Source organism: Laccaria bicolor, genomic scaffold (genome assembly GCF_000143565.1).
Source record: "Laccaria bicolor S238N-H82 LACBIscaffold_11 genomic scaffold, whole genome shotgun sequence".
Taxonomy (NCBI): Eukaryota; Fungi; Basidiomycota; class Agaricomycetes; order Agaricales; family Hydnangiaceae; genus Laccaria; species Laccaria bicolor.
Window position 1 is genome coordinate 380,520 of NW_001889882.1, and position 17,928 is coordinate 398,447.

General features: G+C 48.3%; 7 protein-coding genes across 7 annotated transcripts; 3 read left to right on the forward strand and 4 right to left on the reverse strand.

The window, feature by feature from the left end:
* Positions 1–105: 105 nt before the first annotated feature.
* LACBIDRAFT_190534 (uncharacterized protein) lies at positions 106–3,604 on the forward strand (the record flags this gene model as incomplete). The annotated part of the gene is made up of 16 exons (XM_001880582.1): positions 106–129; positions 182–247; positions 305–410; positions 440–798; positions 852–860; positions 910–1,113; positions 1,170–1,230; positions 1,282–1,320; positions 1,369–1,487; positions 1,542–1,776; positions 1,830–2,031; positions 2,085–2,192; positions 2,245–2,315; positions 2,375–2,672; positions 2,706–3,135; positions 3,192–3,604. The coding sequence occupies 16 exons, from the start codon at positions 106–108 to the stop codon at positions 3,474–3,476; spliced, it is 2,616 nt and encodes an 871-aa protein (XP_001880617.1). The 3' UTR covers positions 3,477–3,604.
* A 262-nt stretch (positions 3,605–3,866) lies between these two features.
* Positions 3,867–4,157, forward strand: LACBIDRAFT_296986 (uncharacterized protein; the record flags this gene model as incomplete). The annotated part of the gene is made up of 1 exon (XM_001880583.1): positions 3,867–4,157. One exon carries the CDS (start codon positions 3,867–3,869, stop codon positions 4,155–4,157), a length of 291 nt encoding a protein of 96 aa, XP_001880618.1.
* Positions 4,158–5,041: 884 nt separating this feature from the next.
* LACBIDRAFT_296987 (uncharacterized protein) lies at positions 5,042–5,411 on the reverse strand (the record flags this gene model as incomplete). Its single annotated transcript, XM_001880811.1, has 2 exons — positions 5,042–5,162; positions 5,222–5,411. The coding sequence occupies 2 exons, from the start codon at positions 5,409–5,411 to the stop codon at positions 5,143–5,145; spliced, it is 210 nt and encodes a 69-aa protein (XP_001880846.1). The 3' UTR covers positions 5,042–5,142.
* An 807-nt stretch (positions 5,412–6,218) lies between these two features.
* Positions 6,219–8,598, reverse strand: LACBIDRAFT_296988 (uncharacterized protein; the record flags this gene model as incomplete). Its single annotated transcript, XM_001880812.1, has 8 exons — positions 6,219–6,517; positions 6,577–7,006; positions 7,056–7,442; positions 7,495–7,829; positions 7,885–8,128; positions 8,182–8,280; positions 8,331–8,352; positions 8,402–8,598. 8 exons carry the CDS (start codon positions 8,596–8,598, stop codon positions 6,219–6,221), a joined length of 2,013 nt encoding a protein of 670 aa, XP_001880847.1.
* Positions 8,599–9,619: 1,021 nt separating this feature from the next.
* Positions 9,620–11,834, reverse strand: LACBIDRAFT_296989 (uncharacterized protein; the record flags this gene model as incomplete). Its single annotated transcript, XM_001880813.1, has 5 exons — positions 9,620–10,965; positions 11,037–11,153; positions 11,205–11,499; positions 11,549–11,650; positions 11,727–11,834. The coding sequence occupies 5 exons, from the start codon at positions 11,832–11,834 to the stop codon at positions 9,620–9,622; spliced, it is 1,968 nt and encodes a 655-aa protein (XP_001880848.1).
* Positions 11,835–12,782: 948 nt separating this feature from the next.
* On the reverse strand, positions 12,783–14,381 carry LACBIDRAFT_296990 (pleckstrin-like protein; the record flags this gene model as incomplete). The annotated part of the gene is made up of 4 exons (XM_001880814.1): positions 12,783–13,241; positions 13,290–13,901; positions 13,951–14,253; positions 14,307–14,381. The coding sequence occupies 4 exons, from the start codon at positions 14,379–14,381 to the stop codon at positions 12,783–12,785; spliced, it is 1,449 nt and encodes a 482-aa protein (XP_001880849.1).
* Positions 14,382–14,926: 545 nt separating this feature from the next.
* On the forward strand, positions 14,927–15,564 carry LACBIDRAFT_184710 (uncharacterized protein). Its single transcript, XM_001880584.1, has 5 exons — positions 14,927–15,040; positions 15,094–15,115; positions 15,164–15,230; positions 15,281–15,353; positions 15,407–15,564. Exons 1-5 carry the CDS (start codon positions 14,948–14,950, stop codon positions 15,467–15,469), a joined length of 318 nt encoding a protein of 105 aa, XP_001880619.1. The 5' UTR covers positions 14,927–14,947; the 3' UTR covers positions 15,470–15,564.
* Positions 15,565–17,928: the final 2,364 nt, after the last annotated feature.

Consider the following 17,928-nt stretch of genomic DNA (forward strand, 5'->3'; position numbering starts at 1 on the left):
TGGGAACATAAGAAACTGCGAAGCCTCTGCCAACGTAGCCATCTTTCCCTGCTCTAGCGGGCGTGAGTGTCCAATTCTTCTGCTGCAACTGATTCTGTCGTTCAAATGAAGTTCGGTACAAAAATTAGCGTAAGTGTCTAACTCTTTCCTGCTTACTTCCTTGAACTGAACCAGCTTCCAGACCGATTTATATAACGAATGGCGACCATTCTATCTCGATTACAATCACCTCAAACGTGAACTAAAGGTCCGCTACCCTCGCACCTCGTGCTGATATCACCTATGACGTTGTATTTCATTATAGGCTCGTACAACCAGTCACGGTTGGGGGCCGAAAGACGAGCAAGAGTTTACCTTGCTGCTCGAGAAAGAGCTTGACAAGATTCATGATTTCCAGATGTCAAAGGCGCGTTTCATCATTCCCGCCTAGTGAACTCAGCTAAAACGGCCTATATTCAGACATCTGAACTCTCTCGCCGTATTCGGGAAGCGGAGAAAGATGTTAAGCGTCTCGTGGCAGAGGAATTGCAGTCAAACAGGGAAGGCGAAACTTCTCCCCCCGGTTCTCGACCCGACCTTGAGAGCCAGCAGCATCAGGAGGATCCTTACGCGCACGACGGTGGTTCTGATGATGACCTAGATGATGATGATGACGGAAACGACACTGACGAATCCTTTGAAGCCCTCGAAGATCGTTTTCACGGTCTTGAGGAAGAAGTAGCCATACTCGTTGCCGATGTGCACGACTTGGCTCTCTACACCAAGCTGAATATTACCGGCTTCATGAAGATCTTGAAAGTACGTCCTTCGAATCCTTATCAAGATGTCAAACTTATCCATGCTCCATTCAGAAACACGACGTTAGCGACATTCTATTTCGCTGAAATTTCATACTTACCTCGCTAACAGAAACAAACCGGAATGCAACTCAAAACGTCTTTCATTCAAGATTACCTGGAAAAGCGACCCTTCTACAAATATAATTGGGACGCACTCATCGTCAAGTTGTCCAAGTTGTACGACCTGGTGCGGACGAGGGGGCACCCTATCCAGGGTGATTCAAGTGCAGGAGGCAACCAAAGTGCGTTTGTCAGACAAACAACGAAATATTGGGTAAGTTGTGACCCTCCTGTACAGATGTGCAGGACGCACCTGACTACGCTCTCTAGGTACATCCGGACAATCTCGTGTCACTCAAGTTGGCCATCTTAAGACATCTACCCGTCTTGGGTGCGTAATTCTACAAGAAGTTATGGTGGCAAAGTTAACCCGAACCCATAGTTTTTAATGCCGAGAAGGAGTTTGAACCAAAGGATTCTGGTAGGTGATATCGCGAACCACCCGTGCTCATCTTCTCACTCTCCATAGCCATCACGTCAATATACTTCGATAACGAAGAGCTCGAACTTTATTTAGGCCGTCTGGAGAAAACTGAAGGCGCAGAGGCTATCCGGCTTAGGTGGTATGGCGATATTGACAACAAAACTGTAAGGCTTGCTTGCGAACATCCCCGATTTCGTAATTTTGAAAGAAAATCGTAGATTTTCGTCGAGCGTAAGACACACAGAGAAGATTGGACCGGAGAGAAATCCGTCAAAGCTCGATTCCCTCTCAAAGAACATCAAGTCAACGACTTTTTGCGTGGAGACTACACCGTCGATGTCGATTTCCAGGCTCTCGTGAAAAAGGGTAAAAAGTCTCAGCAGGAGGTGGATTCGATGATCCAGCTTGCTAACGAGGTGCAGTATGCTGTCTTGACGAAGAAGCTTCAACCTGGTGAGTCTTTCGCTTGTAGTATCGCTTTCTTCGTTTTTACAGAAATTTCCTAGTGATGCGTTCGTTCTACAACCGAACTGCGTTCCAACTTCCTGGCGACGCCCGTGTGCGTATCTCCCTCGACACAGAGTTAACCTTGGTCCGCGAGGACAATTGGGATGGCCGGGCTCGTTCAAAAGATAACTGGCGTCGCACAGATGCGGGTATCGACTTTCCCTTTGAACAAGTCCCTCCTGAAGACAAGGAGATATTCAAGTGCGTAAATGCTTTCTTTTCTTCTGACAATTGCCCTTCCTAATGCCCTGCAGGTATGGCGTACTGGAGGTGAAATTGCAGACCCAGTTTGGCCAACAACCACCAGAATGGGTTCAAGAGCTCGTTCAATCCCATCTTGTCGAAGCCGTGCCTAAGTTTAGGTACGTCCTCTTACCTTGCCCATGCGGAGGCTCGCTGATATGTGTACAACAGTAAATTTATACACGGTTGCGCCACTCTCCTTCCAAATCGTGTGGACTTGGTCCCATTCTGGCTTCCCCAAAGTAAAGTATTCTGGCATCGTTAACCCCGTCCGTGGCTTATCAAGGCGTGCTTTATCCAGTGGACGTCGATATTCTGAAACCAGATACCGGCTACCTCAGCGTGATTGAACGGCCATCTACCATCGTCAGCAAAGGCACTTCAAGACAGAGCTCCGCTGGTTCTCACTCTCCTTCGACGCCCTCCTACACAGAGCCTCTGTCAGAAGGTGAAGAGGATGACGACGCCGACCTTTCAATAGCGAAGGATGAAGACAAACGCACAGGTCTAAGTGGCGACGAAGTCAAAGCCGCCATAGCTTTCCGTGAACAGATGCTGAAGGAGAGACGAGAAGAGGACGAAGCGAAGGGCGTCACGTCGTCTAAGGAGAAGGAGAAGGAGAAGAGCAGAAGCAACTTTGAAGCCGAGGGAAACAATGAGGAGGACGAGTCGCCCGAGACTAGCGAAGTTGGTCGCCGTAGAAAGCCCAAACACCATCGCGAGAAGTCTACTATCTCATCCACGTTAAAAACCCGGACGTTGTCTATCGACCCATTGGCCCCGTCATCTGCGTTTGATGAAACGTTGAAGACGAAGCTGAGGGGTGCGAGAGACGCCAGGCGAAGAGCAGAGGAGAGTGGGAATGGATATCGTGATAACGAGAACAACGATGAAGGTGGAAATAGCGAAACGGAAGGCGAAAATCCCGCACTTGGCGGGATCAAACCCGGTGCGGACGACCGTATTTTGGAACGTAACTGGTCTGCGCCTGCTGGTAAAAAAATCGCAGTCCCTGTTCGCATAGAACCGAAGGTGTACTTTGCTGCGGAAAGGACTTTCCTTGTACGTTCCCGTTTTCCTTGCAATCTCTCGTTTTCATTTTTCTGACGATTTTTCAGAAATGGCTTAATAACGCTGTCTTCATCGGCTCTATTGCCACAACATTGCTAAACTTCATACCCCCAGACGACCCGCGAGGTTTAATCAGTGCATGGTTCTTCACCTTCGCCGCGTTGCTCTCTATCGCTTATGCTGCGGGTATCTTCCTCTATCGGTCGTACAGACTGCGGGAACGACGTGCGGATGGGTTGTATTACGATAAATACGGACCCACCGTATTGTGCTTTGTCCTATTTTTGGCCCTCGCAACTAACATCGGATTACGGGCATCGGAAATGTTATGAAGTCGACCATAGATGCGGAAGTGTTGTTCTTGTTTATTGGCATCTTTGGGATGGGCACGTTGGGAGGATGGACTACCTTAATTTCTAGTTTCCCCAAATAGTATATAGGTTTGGTCCAACTCTTGTATATCTTTGGTCATAGCCTGACCTCTCGATTTATCTTCTTGATCGTATATGAATTCATTTCATTTCGACAATGGGTGGACCTGGAAAGCCAAATTTGTATCGACGATCGTTTGGGCGTTGCAGCTAACGAGGTATCGATAGACCAAATTTTAAAACGCTCCGCTTAATGATTCTGTTTATTTGTGGAGCCTCAGGGTATGTGCAAACAACCTGACTGGGAATCTATGACTATATACGCAACAAGCGAGAAGGGGTGGGAAGGCAATGCCCGCCAAATGGCTGGCCGTAATAGTTGTTTGGACAGCTCCAAAAGTAAATAAAATCACTAAGCAGAGCGTTTTGGAATCTGGTCTATCGATAGCTGTGAGATTAGACCCCTCAAATGTACAACCCAATAGAGTATTACCAAGTTCAGAAGGTAACGAACGCCATACGCGCTATACCTCATCCGTGGCGAACTGGCAAGGATCACACCATACTGTCGAAACTCATTGGCAGGCGGAATGGAACACAAGTATCAACGTCACGGAAGCCCAACGAAACCGTTATGTATGAGTTTTCTGCTTTCGACAACTGGAGCCCCAAAGATCGGTGAAGATGTTGTGAGAACCAAGTACGATGCCATCAGTAACGGGCCCTTCAGGTCCGCTGGCTGCGGGAGAGAATCTCGAGATTTGGGGGCTACGTGAAAATCCCAGCTTAGTAGACGGAGAGGGTTCACGCCGGAAGAGCATTGACCGCATCCAGGATTGCAGTAGGCCTCAAGGCGCGGTTAACGAAGTCGTGATAGTTGGCCCAAGCAGTCTTGATTAGAACTAGAATTCGAATCCAGATCATTGCGGTAGATTATTCCCTCCGTACTTGTTCTTTCTGCAAGAATTACATTATGATATACCGATGCGTAGCGACAAACTTCATGGGCGGAGAAAGGCGTACAAGATATGACAAACAGCGCGCCTGGGAGATGAGAAACCGGCTGCCTACAAAACGTTATGATCCAGTTACAGAATACTGGTGAGTATCCAAGGAGGGTACTCGTCAATGTCTGTGTATGGGTGAGAAGATTAGCCTGCAACACAAACTCCGAGATGCCAGAGATGTTTGAGGTAGATCAAATGAACGCACAGAATCACATCTCCCCCTGCATGAAAATTTCATTCCTTGACTGTTCAAAGCCTTGCAACATTTTATTTCGAATCGAAAACATTGAGTGTGGATTGGGTTAGCCACTGGCCATCGATGAGCAGGCGGAAGTGATAGCTCGAGTCAACCCTTTTATCCCCAGAGGTTCGTTTGTTCGCATAAATGGGCGAGGTTCGCAAGACAGACCAACAGGATCGTTACATCCACTCATCGATATTATGTAGAGTTGTGGCAATACAAGAGGGTTTGCACGACCAAAATTTCGGCATTGCCTTGGGTGAATAACTTAAGGACTCCGTAGATGTCTCTACGGCACGCCGCCGCACAAGGCACTAACTTCTTGGCATAGGGTTGGTACCTATCACTGTCAAAAGCTCTCCTCAAAAGGTGCTGGCCGCTAGAGATTTTTCAGGGTTCCTATAATTTGGAAATCAACTTGAGTAAGACGAATAATGGTCATCAACTTCAACACTGACGAAAAACACTCAAGACTACGCTCATATGACGAGGCATGCAATAGTTATTATTGGTGAAGGGAAGACTAACTTCAAGTCGAGTGAAGGCAACGCTGTGGCGTCGCTTTTGAAGTGTGGGCGTCGAATGAGCGCTGATTTTTGGGAAGCGACGCCTGTAGAGATCCTTTCTTGACAAAAAAAATGCGCCCATATCTAATCTTGGCGGTTGTCTCCCCTTGATATTGTGAGTGCAAGAGTCAGGTGAGGCGCCACCAAACAGACGCCAAACAAACCAAACAAATGTTTCCCGGTGGAACCGGTATAAACTCGCAACGCCTCACCTGTGCCCAACTCCTTCCCCCCCCCAACCTTCTCTCTCAAAACACCATAGATCGCACAAGTTGTCAAGTAACCTGCAAAGCTTCATGTTACACTTTTCTGCACTGGCAACTTGCTTTAACGTCCTCCGTATCCTTTCCCGGCGAATGCGGGATATACAGATGTTCCGCAATGAACTTGTTCTCTGAATAAGTTATGAGAAACTGTTCTGACTACATGATACCCGAGAGGCCTTGAAAAACCTCCAGCAAGTATGTTCTCGTTTCATTCTTACGCGCGGAGCCTATTTGACGAAGAGAATTGATTGACCAAGCAGGGATCTGATGAAGCACACGACCAGGTGAAAACGAAGGTGAACCGTCCATCGTCGAACGGAATGGCAGCGTTTGCTACGCCACGTTGAAGGGCCTCTCCTTCCCTCTTCATCACCGCTCGCCACACTCCTTGCGCGCAAGTCCTTTTTGGTGCCCAGCGCTGCATTGTTTAAAGCTCGGGCGCTCTTGAAATCTGAGATCGGGCGATGAAGGTAAATTGTCATTTCTAGGCATAAATAATACAGCTAATAATATATAATTTTGTTCCGTAGCGATACAGTCGATGGGGAGGGGAGGGATCGAGAGTAAGGAAATTAGCCGAGTCCACGTAAGGTACGCTGACGTTCGCACTAAGCAGATATCAGTCAGATAAGAAGCAGTTGTAGTCCCTGCTCGCGAATGCTCTCTCGTAGATCGGCAGCTTCACCACCCACATCGCGTTTCTGCCATACAGCCTCCATCAAAAGACGTGTTTGGAGGAGGTTCCCGTAACTTTCATTCAACCCACGGAAGCGGCCTTTGAGAAAATCTCTCCGGGTCGAATCATTGGTCATGCAACCCGCGAGACATATGGGAAACACCAGCGCTCGGTCTATATTTGAAGGAGATAATCGAGTGAAATGATCAACAATGGCATCTACAGAGGAACTGATTTCGGGGACGCCTTCAGAACGTGTGGAAGGTAAGCATCCCAACAACAAAAAATCATTTCGTTTGACGTACCAGGAGTAGGTGTGCTCAATATCGTGTGTAGGTACAACATAGATGTCTCTCGGAAAATCGCAGCCGCCAAAATTCGTTGTTCATCAGTCGGAAGCATGGCGTCGCCGGGCGTAGGAAGCCCCTGGACCGAGTCCGCGATGGTGGGCTGGTCTGCTTGGTACCGACGAATGTGTTGCTCAATGGAATTCCCACGTAGGACAAGTTCTGGGAAGCTCAGAGTGCCATTCCGTTGTTGCGTTGATTTCCAGTGAGCCAACGCTGATATGTCGGCGATTGCCAGCATAGCATCGTTGGGGCACCCCGTCAATGCCTGCATATCCATCGTGCTACTGTTTCCCCAGTAGTCGTTCTGGTCATCGAGAAGGCGCTTCCAGAGCGTCGTGAACTTGGGGGGTCGTACCAATGACAAGCTTGAGAAGATATCGAACCACTAAGGGGGTTTGAGCAAACATTCTCAGGGAAAAGGCTCAATGACATACGAGAATTGTCTTGATAATGAGTTGGGAAGCTGGGCTCAGGACCGGGAAGGATAGGCGAGGATTCTCAGCAATGGGTAAGCCAGTTTGAAGAAGCCATTGGCAAAGAATATCGAAAGGAGTTTCCCAGTCCGCTCCTCCGCCCGACAGTTGAGAAAAGCTCACAAGATGCAACGCAGCGATTGCGTCGCTTTCGCTCCATCCACCTCGATGCTCCTTGTTGCTCTCCAGCTTGAAGAGCGCCTCGTGTCGGAGGTACATTGCTGTGGACGTTTCTGGATGAGGGTTGGGTGCTTCCAGTCCTTGGGATACCCGCATCTGTGTTGAGTGAAGGTCAGCGAGTGCGCAAATTGCGTGCGTCACTGCTCCTCGTGGCTCATCCATTACCGCCTACAGAATGGTGTAAGCCTTCTGCAGTTTTTACACATTACAGGGGTCATACCGTATACGTGACGTTGGTGAAGATCTCGCCTGCAAAGGTGAACTGCATCTTGCACACATGATCAAAGTAGTGCATAACCAATTCTTCATGAAGGGCAGTTTGCCCAACTGGGACCGCGAAAGGAGAGATAGCAGAGGGAGGCTCTAAGAACCCCAAGTGGTCGTTCCCAATGGACTGGGAAGGGAAGAGTGGGAATTGATCAGCGAGTGGGTCTGGTCCCACGGGGAAGGTCGAAACTGATGACGACATGGAAGGGGAATATGGGTCAAACCCATTGAGGTTCACATCAACGTACGGTGCTGTGGTAAGTGTATCGAGCGTTGAATTAGATGCTCCTGCAATATCTAAACTTAAGTTCGATCGCACAGCCAGCACTGCATCATCACCTACCGGACAATCCGGGCATCAGCTGCGAATGATGGTTCTGGCCATAAGGTGCGTCGCCATATTGGTGAAATGTATATTCAGTTTGATTGTTTGAGGTAGAAGCTATTTCTGTGGCCGGTACATGACGCGACCGCGGCCTCTGTGATGAGGCTTGAATTGGGTTATGACGGGGTTGTCCACGAATTAAGCCTGCACGGGACAACTGGGCTTTGATACTGGCTTTGTAATCGTCGACGTTTTTCTTATCCTGCGGCGGAACGTTGATGATGATCAATATGGGAAACGGTCATCTCAGCTCACCCTCATCCAGTCGGGTCGTCTTGGTCCCCAACCCAAACACTTGATCGTTAGACGTCGACAGGTTTTACATGAGTCGCCTTCGCGTTGCTCGTCGCATTTCTGTGGGTCGGATCAATAACGCGTTTCAATCATATCGCCAGTCCACTAACTTTTCGTCGGACGCGACATGTCCTAGTGGTGTGTTAACCCCGGCTAGGACGGACATATCGAACGAACTTACCAACAACCTCCTTTTCCTGAATTATGTGACCGTGTTCGGCTAGGCGTTCCTTGGGCACTCTGCCCGCTTGCATCGTTCTCTTCGGTGGCGGGAGTCATCTCGTCGAGGGAGGTTGGCTGTGTTTCAGGGGAGACGTTGGTAGAGGATGAGGGAGACTGGCTTCCACTAGTCGAGGAAGTATGGCTTCTGTATGCCATTCGATAAGTTGAAAGTGAGTGAGACTAGTTCAAGTATTTTTGATAGGGCACTGAGGCAAGTTAAGAGAAAAGGCTTGAGGCGGTCGGCGCAATTTGTTATACGTGATTAAGAGTAAAGGGTCCGTAGGAAAATCGGGCAAATCACTGGTCAGATACCGACAAAGAAGGAGGGGGAGGAATGGACCATATAAGGTTCCACGGATGAGACAGGTGATGGGTTGTTTCCAAGGAGCTTACACAGATACGTCGAGGCAGGAGTCAAAGAGCACCGACATGGCTGGGGCGATTCCTTTATTTCGGTAGAGATACTTGAAGACTGGCTATTGGTGGGCATTACCCTGTTCGTTTCCAACTCTGGAAGTCGATCGCCAGATTCACCACTGGACACTCTCCAGGGCTGTCTACATTTGTTCTGCGATATCTTCAATCCTCCCTCTTCATCGGACATACCACGCAAGCGATCCGGCAGACGGTTGGCTCCGGTAAAAACTCTTCCGTATGATATTCTGGGATTCCTCCACCATCTTCAGCTTCTTTTGAAAGAACAATGTTATAGCACCGCACCGAATGCGAATGAAATTCGGAGGGGGACCACGGAGGAAAGCTTACATAAACAGCGAAACCTTCGCAACAGGGAATCTGAAAGGACTCTGCTTCCATGTGCCTCACGATCATATTATTGCGGCTGTACCGTCGTGCCTCAGATAAACAATAAAAAACAACCGTGGGCTGACGGAAGCATTTTTGGTTAAATCTCTTACGTACCGAGAGGCTATCTCGTTTCATTGTGATCCTGCTGATCGGCTAGAGTGGGATGGGGTTCAATGTCTATTTCGACGTTAAATGCACGGTTGGGAATGAAATGATGTGTATGTGGTAACATGTTGTACAACCTTGACGGCATAAAAATGGAGAGGAGGGAGTCAGAGATATGCGTATGTAGTAGTTTCAAGGAAATGAAACCATCACAGTCGAGAAAGCAAAGAGAGAGTCCGTTCGAAAAAAAAAAAATCAAAAAAAATCAAACAAGAAGAATGTCCGCTTTCGCTAATGGACCAAGCCAATCCACAGGACTTGTGCTTTTGGGATTTCGTGAGCTCCAGATTTCCTCGAGAAGCTGGAGGATGGTGATACAATTGCCAACACCCTTGCTCATCGATCCGGTACTGAGGTAAGTGCGAAGAGTCGCACGGTGCTCAGGCCTTTCTGTGAGGGCACCACAAATGTATAACCCGAAGACTGTGCTCCGTACTACCGAAGGATAAACGGTGTAATCAAGGCCAAGTGCTTTGATGCTGTTAAATGTATCTTCGACACCCTGTCGAACATCTTTGACATGGGGATAGTCGCCATTGACGATGGTCCGGAGGAAAAGTCGCGTTGAGGTGCGGAAAATTTCTGCGGCGAACGTACGAGAGATTTCGCGGGCATCCAAAGGGTTGAGGGGAGGGGGATACGGCTGGTTAGGATCTCTCTCGAGATGAGAATCAATTTCCATCGCTTTTTTGTAGAGCTCGGGGACGCTGAGAGTGCCCCTTCTTATCTGGTCCCTCTTCCAGCAGGAAAGGGCGGAGGTTTTCGCGAGCGCCCAGACAACTTTGTTCTCACAGCCCATGGGCGAGATCATGGAATATTGTGGGTTAAAGGTCTCTTCTATGCTGGATCGCATTGGGTTAAACATCTCGTCAATGACTGTGAGAGTTGTGGGGGGTCGCTGCAGTGTTACAGACGCAAGGACGTCGAACCACAAGACGGTCTTGATTATAAAAGCGTCTTTGGCGTTACAGTTGAGCAGCGCGTCCCGAGACCCTCTGTAATGGGAAAGGCGTAGAATATTGCCAACATATCGTGAAGCGAGGGCGAGAAACTCGTTCCACGCCCCTTTGCCGCCATCGAATAGGAATATCGACACAACATGGAGAGCGGCCATGGCGTCGTCAGCATCGAAATTTTCCTTGCGCAGCTCCCCTTGCAGTTGTGCAAGGAGCGTTTTATTCATGTGGTCCGTCAGAGCAATCTGTTGTGGCTGTTGCTGGCGTCCATAATACACTCTGGCCAGCAACGTTACTGCTTGTCGTGCAACATCATGCTGATTCACGGCCTCCCAAATCATATTGGGCAGGACGTTTTGGTCGCCGAGTAGGTATTGAATATTGATAACGTTGTGGACATATGACTGCACTAAGTCATCGACAAGCTGGTTGGGAAGGAGATATGTCCCAGTGGGTTGGTAGGCAAATTGTGGCACCCAATCAGTGTCGTTCAAAGCGTCGAACAGGCCATTCAGCGGTTCGTCCTCGGCAAAAAGAATACGGTCATGATAGAGGGGTGAGTATGAGCTTTTGCGGCACGGAATGAGAGCTGACGCTGTTGACGGCAAAGAAAGAAATTCGTTAAGTGCTACATTTATTACAACATTTAATAGTACAGGGTCTCACATTCAACTAAGCTATGGGACTGATTAGGCATTCCGTGGTATGTGGCAGGGTAGTCGTCGAGAGAGGAGCTCGAGTAGGGCGAGGAAGATCTTGCGTGATTCATAGTCGAGTGCAAGCCTGAAAAAGATAAGCATGAATTGGACAGATCACAGAAGAGACTCCACCGACCAGAATGTGGGTATGGCTCCATGGCAGGAGCATAGAAAGCGGGCTCGCGCTGCTCACGCATGGCGGAGGTGTGATGGTGTCGACGATGGAGATCATCATGATCAGGAGACAAAGAAAGAGTCTGAGACTGAGGGCTCTCAGACGACGAACTGTGGTAGGAATCTTCTGTGAGTCTCAAGAATGGCTGGTCCTGATCAGCATTGCGGGGCCCAGATCCAGAGTGCCCCTTGATCATCCCTTGAGAGGCGAGGAAAGACTTGATCTTTTCTCGTAGGTCGACAACATTGCGGCTCTCCTGAAAAAGACGTCAAATTTCTGAATTATACCTCCAAAGTACCCCTTACCCTGAGCCAATCGGGGCGTTTTGCACCAAAGCCAAGGCATTGAAGCCTCAGGCGTTCGCATGTTCGACAATGACCTTGTTCATTGGGGTTCTCATCACACTTCTGTGACCACGCCACACCAGCAAAGTCAGCGATACTGTACGGGCGCTTGGGCGTCGATCATAAAATTGAAACTAACCTTGCGACGGATCCTGCACGTGTAACATCCCGACTTAGCGCGCACCGCGCCTTTGGTCTTGGATGTTCCGGCTTTCTTGGACTGCGAGACTTTGGCTGCAGCAGGCATTATTGAAGTAGGATCGTGAAAAACGTAGCAGCGACGTGGGGTATCGGGAACAGCGTAGAAAGCAATGCAACTAGATGTACAAGGGGGAAATTAGACAGGGAAGGTGAGGGATAGCGAAACGGAGGCCATGTAAGATATAAGTACGGAGAAGAGATGGTTTGTTTTGGGCAACCCTAAAAATAATGCTGTTATTGAACAACCCGGTCTCTGGGGTCCTCCTTCGGCAATCCCCTCATCCCGAATTGTCTAAACCAGAACACTCACAGGCCGTAATGGGCACTGGCCAACCCTTCGTTCTCAGTCCGCCGAGCTTGCAGCCCACAGAATCATTTCGTAACCATGTCTAGGGGATTTGTTCCGAATTCACGGATACAAAAACAAAACAAGAACGGTGAACGACTTGCTCGACGTTGAATGAATACTGTTCATGCGTCCACATACTCCAACAAGGAAGAACAAAAGCTATCGTTTCAAACGTAGGCTTGGGTAAAGTTCACCTTTTACAGATCAACTGTAGTTGTGCAAGTCAAAATGACTCGAAAGGGGCGATGTCCACCGCCTGAATTGGCAACATTATCACTCACGATTTATCCGCCCTTGACGGCAGAGATAAGTAGTGGAACTTGACATGGGATCTGAATCGGTGCCCTTTCCACGAAAGCTTGTTTGATAGTCGCCGAGATTCCAATATGACGATAAACAATAGGTGCGAATGTGAATGCGAGTGTGAGAAATAGCTACCAGTCGTTGAAGAAAGAAATATTACTACAAGGCAGAAATAAGAAATCGTCCGAGAGCAACCTTGTCAAGACACCAAAGGACAGAAAAGAATCCGTTGTGGAGGTTTGTCCAGACTGGCGTGGTTTAATAAAATAATTAGAGCGTTGGTGATATAGGGTGCGATAGAGGTGGAGAAAAGTTGTGACACGGAACAGGTCGTTGATCTTCTTATGACTTTACTTGGGCGCCTTCTTCAGTAATTGAAACCCCTCCAAGACCAATTGATCCCCCCGCGCTTAGACGACGATGCTTAGGTTTGATGCCAACATTCGCGCCGGAAGCGAGAGGTGGACCAGCATCAGATGAATGAACCAGCGGTACTGATTTTGAGGTTGAGCCAGGGACAACGCCAGAGCCTGATCTTCTTGCAATAAGTGCACGTATTGCGCCTAGCCACTTGATTTCATCCTCCTCGCTTGGTGCACACAGCAACAAAGTTCGCTTGGTGGTTACAATCTTGAAAGTGTGCGACCCGTGAGCCTCATCTATATCTGGGAGTGCCAACTGAGTCGGTGGCGAGGATATAGCGGGCGCAATGATGGCAGGGTTTTGTCGGTGTGATGGAACATCGTACTCCAGAGCATCAAGAATCTCCCCAAACGGAAATAGTCGATGAGGTTTAGTGTCCTATGTTGGGATTAGCTATGAGGCGAAGAAACAGAGCTTGAAACGTACCATATGACTCCCCGAATAGATTAGTCTCTCTTCCGTAAGAACAAACCACCGTTTCCGCCAATTCCGTCGTTTAGAACCACACTTCATGAGATAGCCAGATAGAATGACTTTGGCGGCATCTTTCTGTAAAACAGTAGCCGATTTCGAGGGGGACATTGCAAATGTTGTGCGAGTCGGAGATGATGCAATCGCGCCACGTTGAATATTCGACGTGGCATCCTCAGAATCCGACGACGTGATAGCATGTGCATATGGTGGGTATGGGGGAGACACAGACGCAGGAAAAGATCCTCGTGGATGAGGCTGCTCCTGCGACTTTGGAATAGGGATAGGTGTCGAAACGGACGTCTGCGTGGACGTAGCCAGCAGGGTTAGTCGGGCTTCCTCGATAGCTGAGACCCATTGTTGCACTTCTGCAGGTGAGCTAGCTCGCAAGTAAAAGGTTCGGACAGGGGAAATAAGGCCAAAGGTATTGTCGTGGCGCTTCAGGTTGACTTGGGTGCACGAATGCACATCAGAAAGCTCCAACAGCCGGAGAAGCTGATACTCGGCTGAACTTTTATAATATGCCAAATGTGCTGGTCGCAGAACAAACCAGCGTTTCTTCCATGTCTTAATAGGGATCGGTTAGAAAGAAAAGTCAACGAACGCCTTGCCGTACCTTTCGCCTTTCGCCTTTCTTCCATAGATAGCCCGATTTGATGACGCTTTCATCCACAGAATTGCGCGGTTTAGTTCTAATGTCGGCGGTCTTCCAGCCACCTTCAATAACATCTTCGTCATCAGAATCTTCCCCACTGCCCGACCGTCGCTCCGCAATGGAAGATAAAGGTGGAAGAGACGATGGCGCGCCCGTATGAAGACCGCTGCCGATATGAGCCATCGGTTGCAACACATCGGACATGTTGAGCGCGTCTTCGTCTGACTCTGTCCCCGACACAGGTCCCGCAGACTGGTTGGATGACTGGGTCGCGGTGAACGGTCTGAAATTAATTAGATCTACAAGCGCCCACTCACCTTGGCCCTCGTCACCGAATGAACAGAAAGTTTCCTTTGGATCTCCTGGGGTGATGGCGGTGGTACAGCAGGCATAACTGAGAGTACTGGTCACAATCGACGCAGCGATGACACGTCCACTTTAGCGGCGATTGGTAGAACGCTCAAAGGACAATTTGGGCCACTCAACCAGTGCCACAGCAATGGATCCTCGCGTGACAGGTAACACTGCGTAACGCAGCGTGACGGAAGCAAAGTGCGTCTTCAATGCCGTCGCATAGCGCGCACTCGTCTCTTGCCCCAGCCTTTCCTTCGTGTTGGATATTTCTAGGTGGAGTTGTGAAGCTTCACTTTTTTTAGACAAAAGAAATTTACCGCGCAGACCAGCTACTGCGCGTCCAAAAATGAGGTTGTATTCAAATCTCAACTTAATTTCAGTCACCCATGCCATGAAAAAAGCTTTTGAGCATCATTACTCTTTCAATGCTCATTTAAATGAATGTTAGGTGCATCCATAAGTATCTCGAATGGTGGTTGAAGCTGAAGTGCAGAGGATCCATAAGAATTTCACTGAGACATATATTCCGTTGTAAATCCCAAAAAGGTAACCTATCACGCAAATCACAAGCTTGACCGTATCCATCCATCTATCTCTGACCGCCATGTCTGAAGCAAAGTTCGACAAAGCTGTAGCTATTATCGGTGCTCTTCCCAAGGAGGGTGCCATAAAGCCTACGCAAGAGGATCAGCTTTACGTCTGTCTTTTTCTTCACGCTTTTGATCTTCAGGGGTACTTACAACACGTTAGTTCTACAAGTACTACAAGCAAGGTTCGCTATTTGATCTGATCTGTGAACCACCCAGCTTATGATACCCAGCAAAAATTGGCGATAATACCACTGTACGGCCCAGTGGATTCCTTGACTTTGCTGGAAAGGCGAAATGGTGCGTTTCTCCTAATTCTGAAATATGCCTCCACCTGATCATTTGAGAAGGGACGCATGGTCCGAGGTCAAAGGAACTTCGAAGGAAACCGCATGGAAACTATACGTTGACAAGCTGTTGGAGGTGAGGACCCGATACTATACCTACATTCAGCATACAATAACGTCAACCCCTAGATTCTCAAAAAGGTCGATGACGAAGAATCCAAGAAATATATTGCGGAACTTGAAGCAGCTTAATCGAGCCCTGGGCCTGCAAGCATAAATAAACCTCTCATCGTGCACTCGTACTCCTGTAACTCAAATACCCAATCAATTGACAGTTATTTTTTTTTATAGACGAAGGGAAGCTGAGATTGTCGCAAACCAATGTGACCATGTATTTACCGAGGGCCATGAGAGAGATACCTTCCATTTATCACATCTACGCAACGTGCTTTATAAAGGCCATCAGTGTGGCGCTTATGGGGTTCACATAGCGCCAGATGACATTGGCAAGACCTCGGTCACCTCCGAACTGTATAGATTCGGACAAACACAACTCGACACCAGAATATCTTGCCGTCAAGCTTTTGCAGGGTAACCTCTATTGGCGGCTAGACCCTGGACGGACGAGATTCTATCTCAACTATTTCGCCTTGTCGACGTCAAAACACAAAGCCATAGAGGGGTCTGTTGATACGTTTCGACATACCCCGCTGATCATGATACACGATCCACACCCAATTGTCGCAACTTTTATGGTTTATCTGGGTCACCATAATTAACGGTTTGTCGTTGCTCCGATCCCGAGGCGAGATCTATCTCCTCTGATCTTTGATGCTCTCGGGAGAAGCATTATTGAGAAGTTGTACTGACCCCAAAACGTTTGACGATGAACCGAAGATTGCAAACTCCACATCGAAAGCTATGAGCAAGGCAACGAAGACCGAGAAATTTCGTATGAATTGAAGCAAAGGGTACTCGTTTGCCTCGAGGTTCTTTTCGAGCGGAGCCACGGAGGAATAAAGCGTAGCGGACTGTGCAGGTACGAAGTTTGGTTGTAAATCAGCCAACAACTTCGTTCTGAATTCGAACCCAGCGATAACCGGTGACCACGAATTCGGAAGTTGGCGTCTATTCAACAACATAAAGGCTAATTTCATCTTTTTTTCCGACCTCTCCTCCGCTTACTTTTATCAACCGTTGTATGTGTCTCCTGATGCTATCCCACCCCTTCATGCCCTGCGAGTCTGCTGATCAAACCACGCTTCCGTTCCTGTGTCAAAGGTAGTCATAGACGGCGAAAACCTCAGAGACAAACAGTTACAGCTTTCATTGGCAGCACCCCATAATCTTCAATCCGGCGCTTTGACGGCGCTAGCTCGGTTTTCCGGTAATGACCTTATCTTCTCTTTGACTTTGAGGGAATGGTTTCGATCATCTTGACATAACAGATGGAATCAATTTTCATCGCATGTGGGCATTCTTCAACACCAATTCACAGCCTCCACTTCACAGCAGCGTTGATGAGTTGGGACGCCTTGGCTTGCCAGCCTCGAAACACAATCTGTCATCGCGTCAAGGCAATGCTCATGATGATTGTAGGTATGTCTATTATCGTTCACAATTGCGTTTGCATTCCAGCCGCAATCAGCTAGTCTCGTAGTTTACGAAGATCTTTTGTTCAGTGCCGGCTGCGAAGAAGCCCTCTTCAAGAACAAGAGACTCGGAGATCAGCAAAACGTTGCATCCCGTCGTCCCTTCATCTCTATATAAGGGTGTTATAGGTCCGTGTTTGTGCCCTTGGAAATGTAGGTGCATCTTTCAAGAGTTTGATTGATGTTTCTGTTGACGACTAACAGAGGTCTGGATTTGAGTGTGCCCCTAGATTTACAACGCGTCTCCCATAATCTAGGTCTTAGGACTTAGGATCTGTCAAGCTTGACTTGACTTGATGTCGTACGTATCCATATAATTCCCCTGACACCTCACCTCGCGTACGAGTCCATTTTCAGTCCGCTGGATGTTGATTGGTTAGAAGGAATTTTCCGGAGGCTCTGCATATTTTTGAAGGTACATATGGAGAGAGAAGAACTTCCTTATGTGCCGTAACCACCCTTGCTAATCCTTTTTAGCAATAATGGCTCTCTGCAGGAGTCTGTAGGTCAAATTTTGTGCTGCTCGCCCTCTCTTCCCTGCAGGAATGGAAGAGGTTATCCCCAGAGGATTGGGAAGACGTCGGATTGACCTGACCTGACCTGCAGGTACATAGTTGAATTAAAAACTCTCTGTACTTAGTTCCCCTGAACCTGACTTGTTGATAACAGAACTCCGTGGCGCTTCCGCATTTCCGAGTTGGTACGGTACTTTTTTCCTTCCAAGCACTGTTTCGCGGGAGTGGTAGCCGAATACATCGTATTCACAAAGAGACTTCATTCACACATCCATTATGGTTACATCACCTGGACATGGGAAATGTGCCCCGTGGGCTTGTTTCCCCTTGTACACCGCCCGTGCCCGCTTGTACGTTTAGATTCATCGCGGCAGAAGATCTTGAGCAAACACTCGGACCGGTGGTTCCAGGAATTGTTGGAATGCATAAATGCTACAACCGCAGCAGGAGAAGCTATCACTGAAGTGCTGAGGTGGAGGTGGTTAATTAATAATTGTGAAGGGGTATCATTTGATGCCATTGAATCCTGAAGAATATCAGCTTT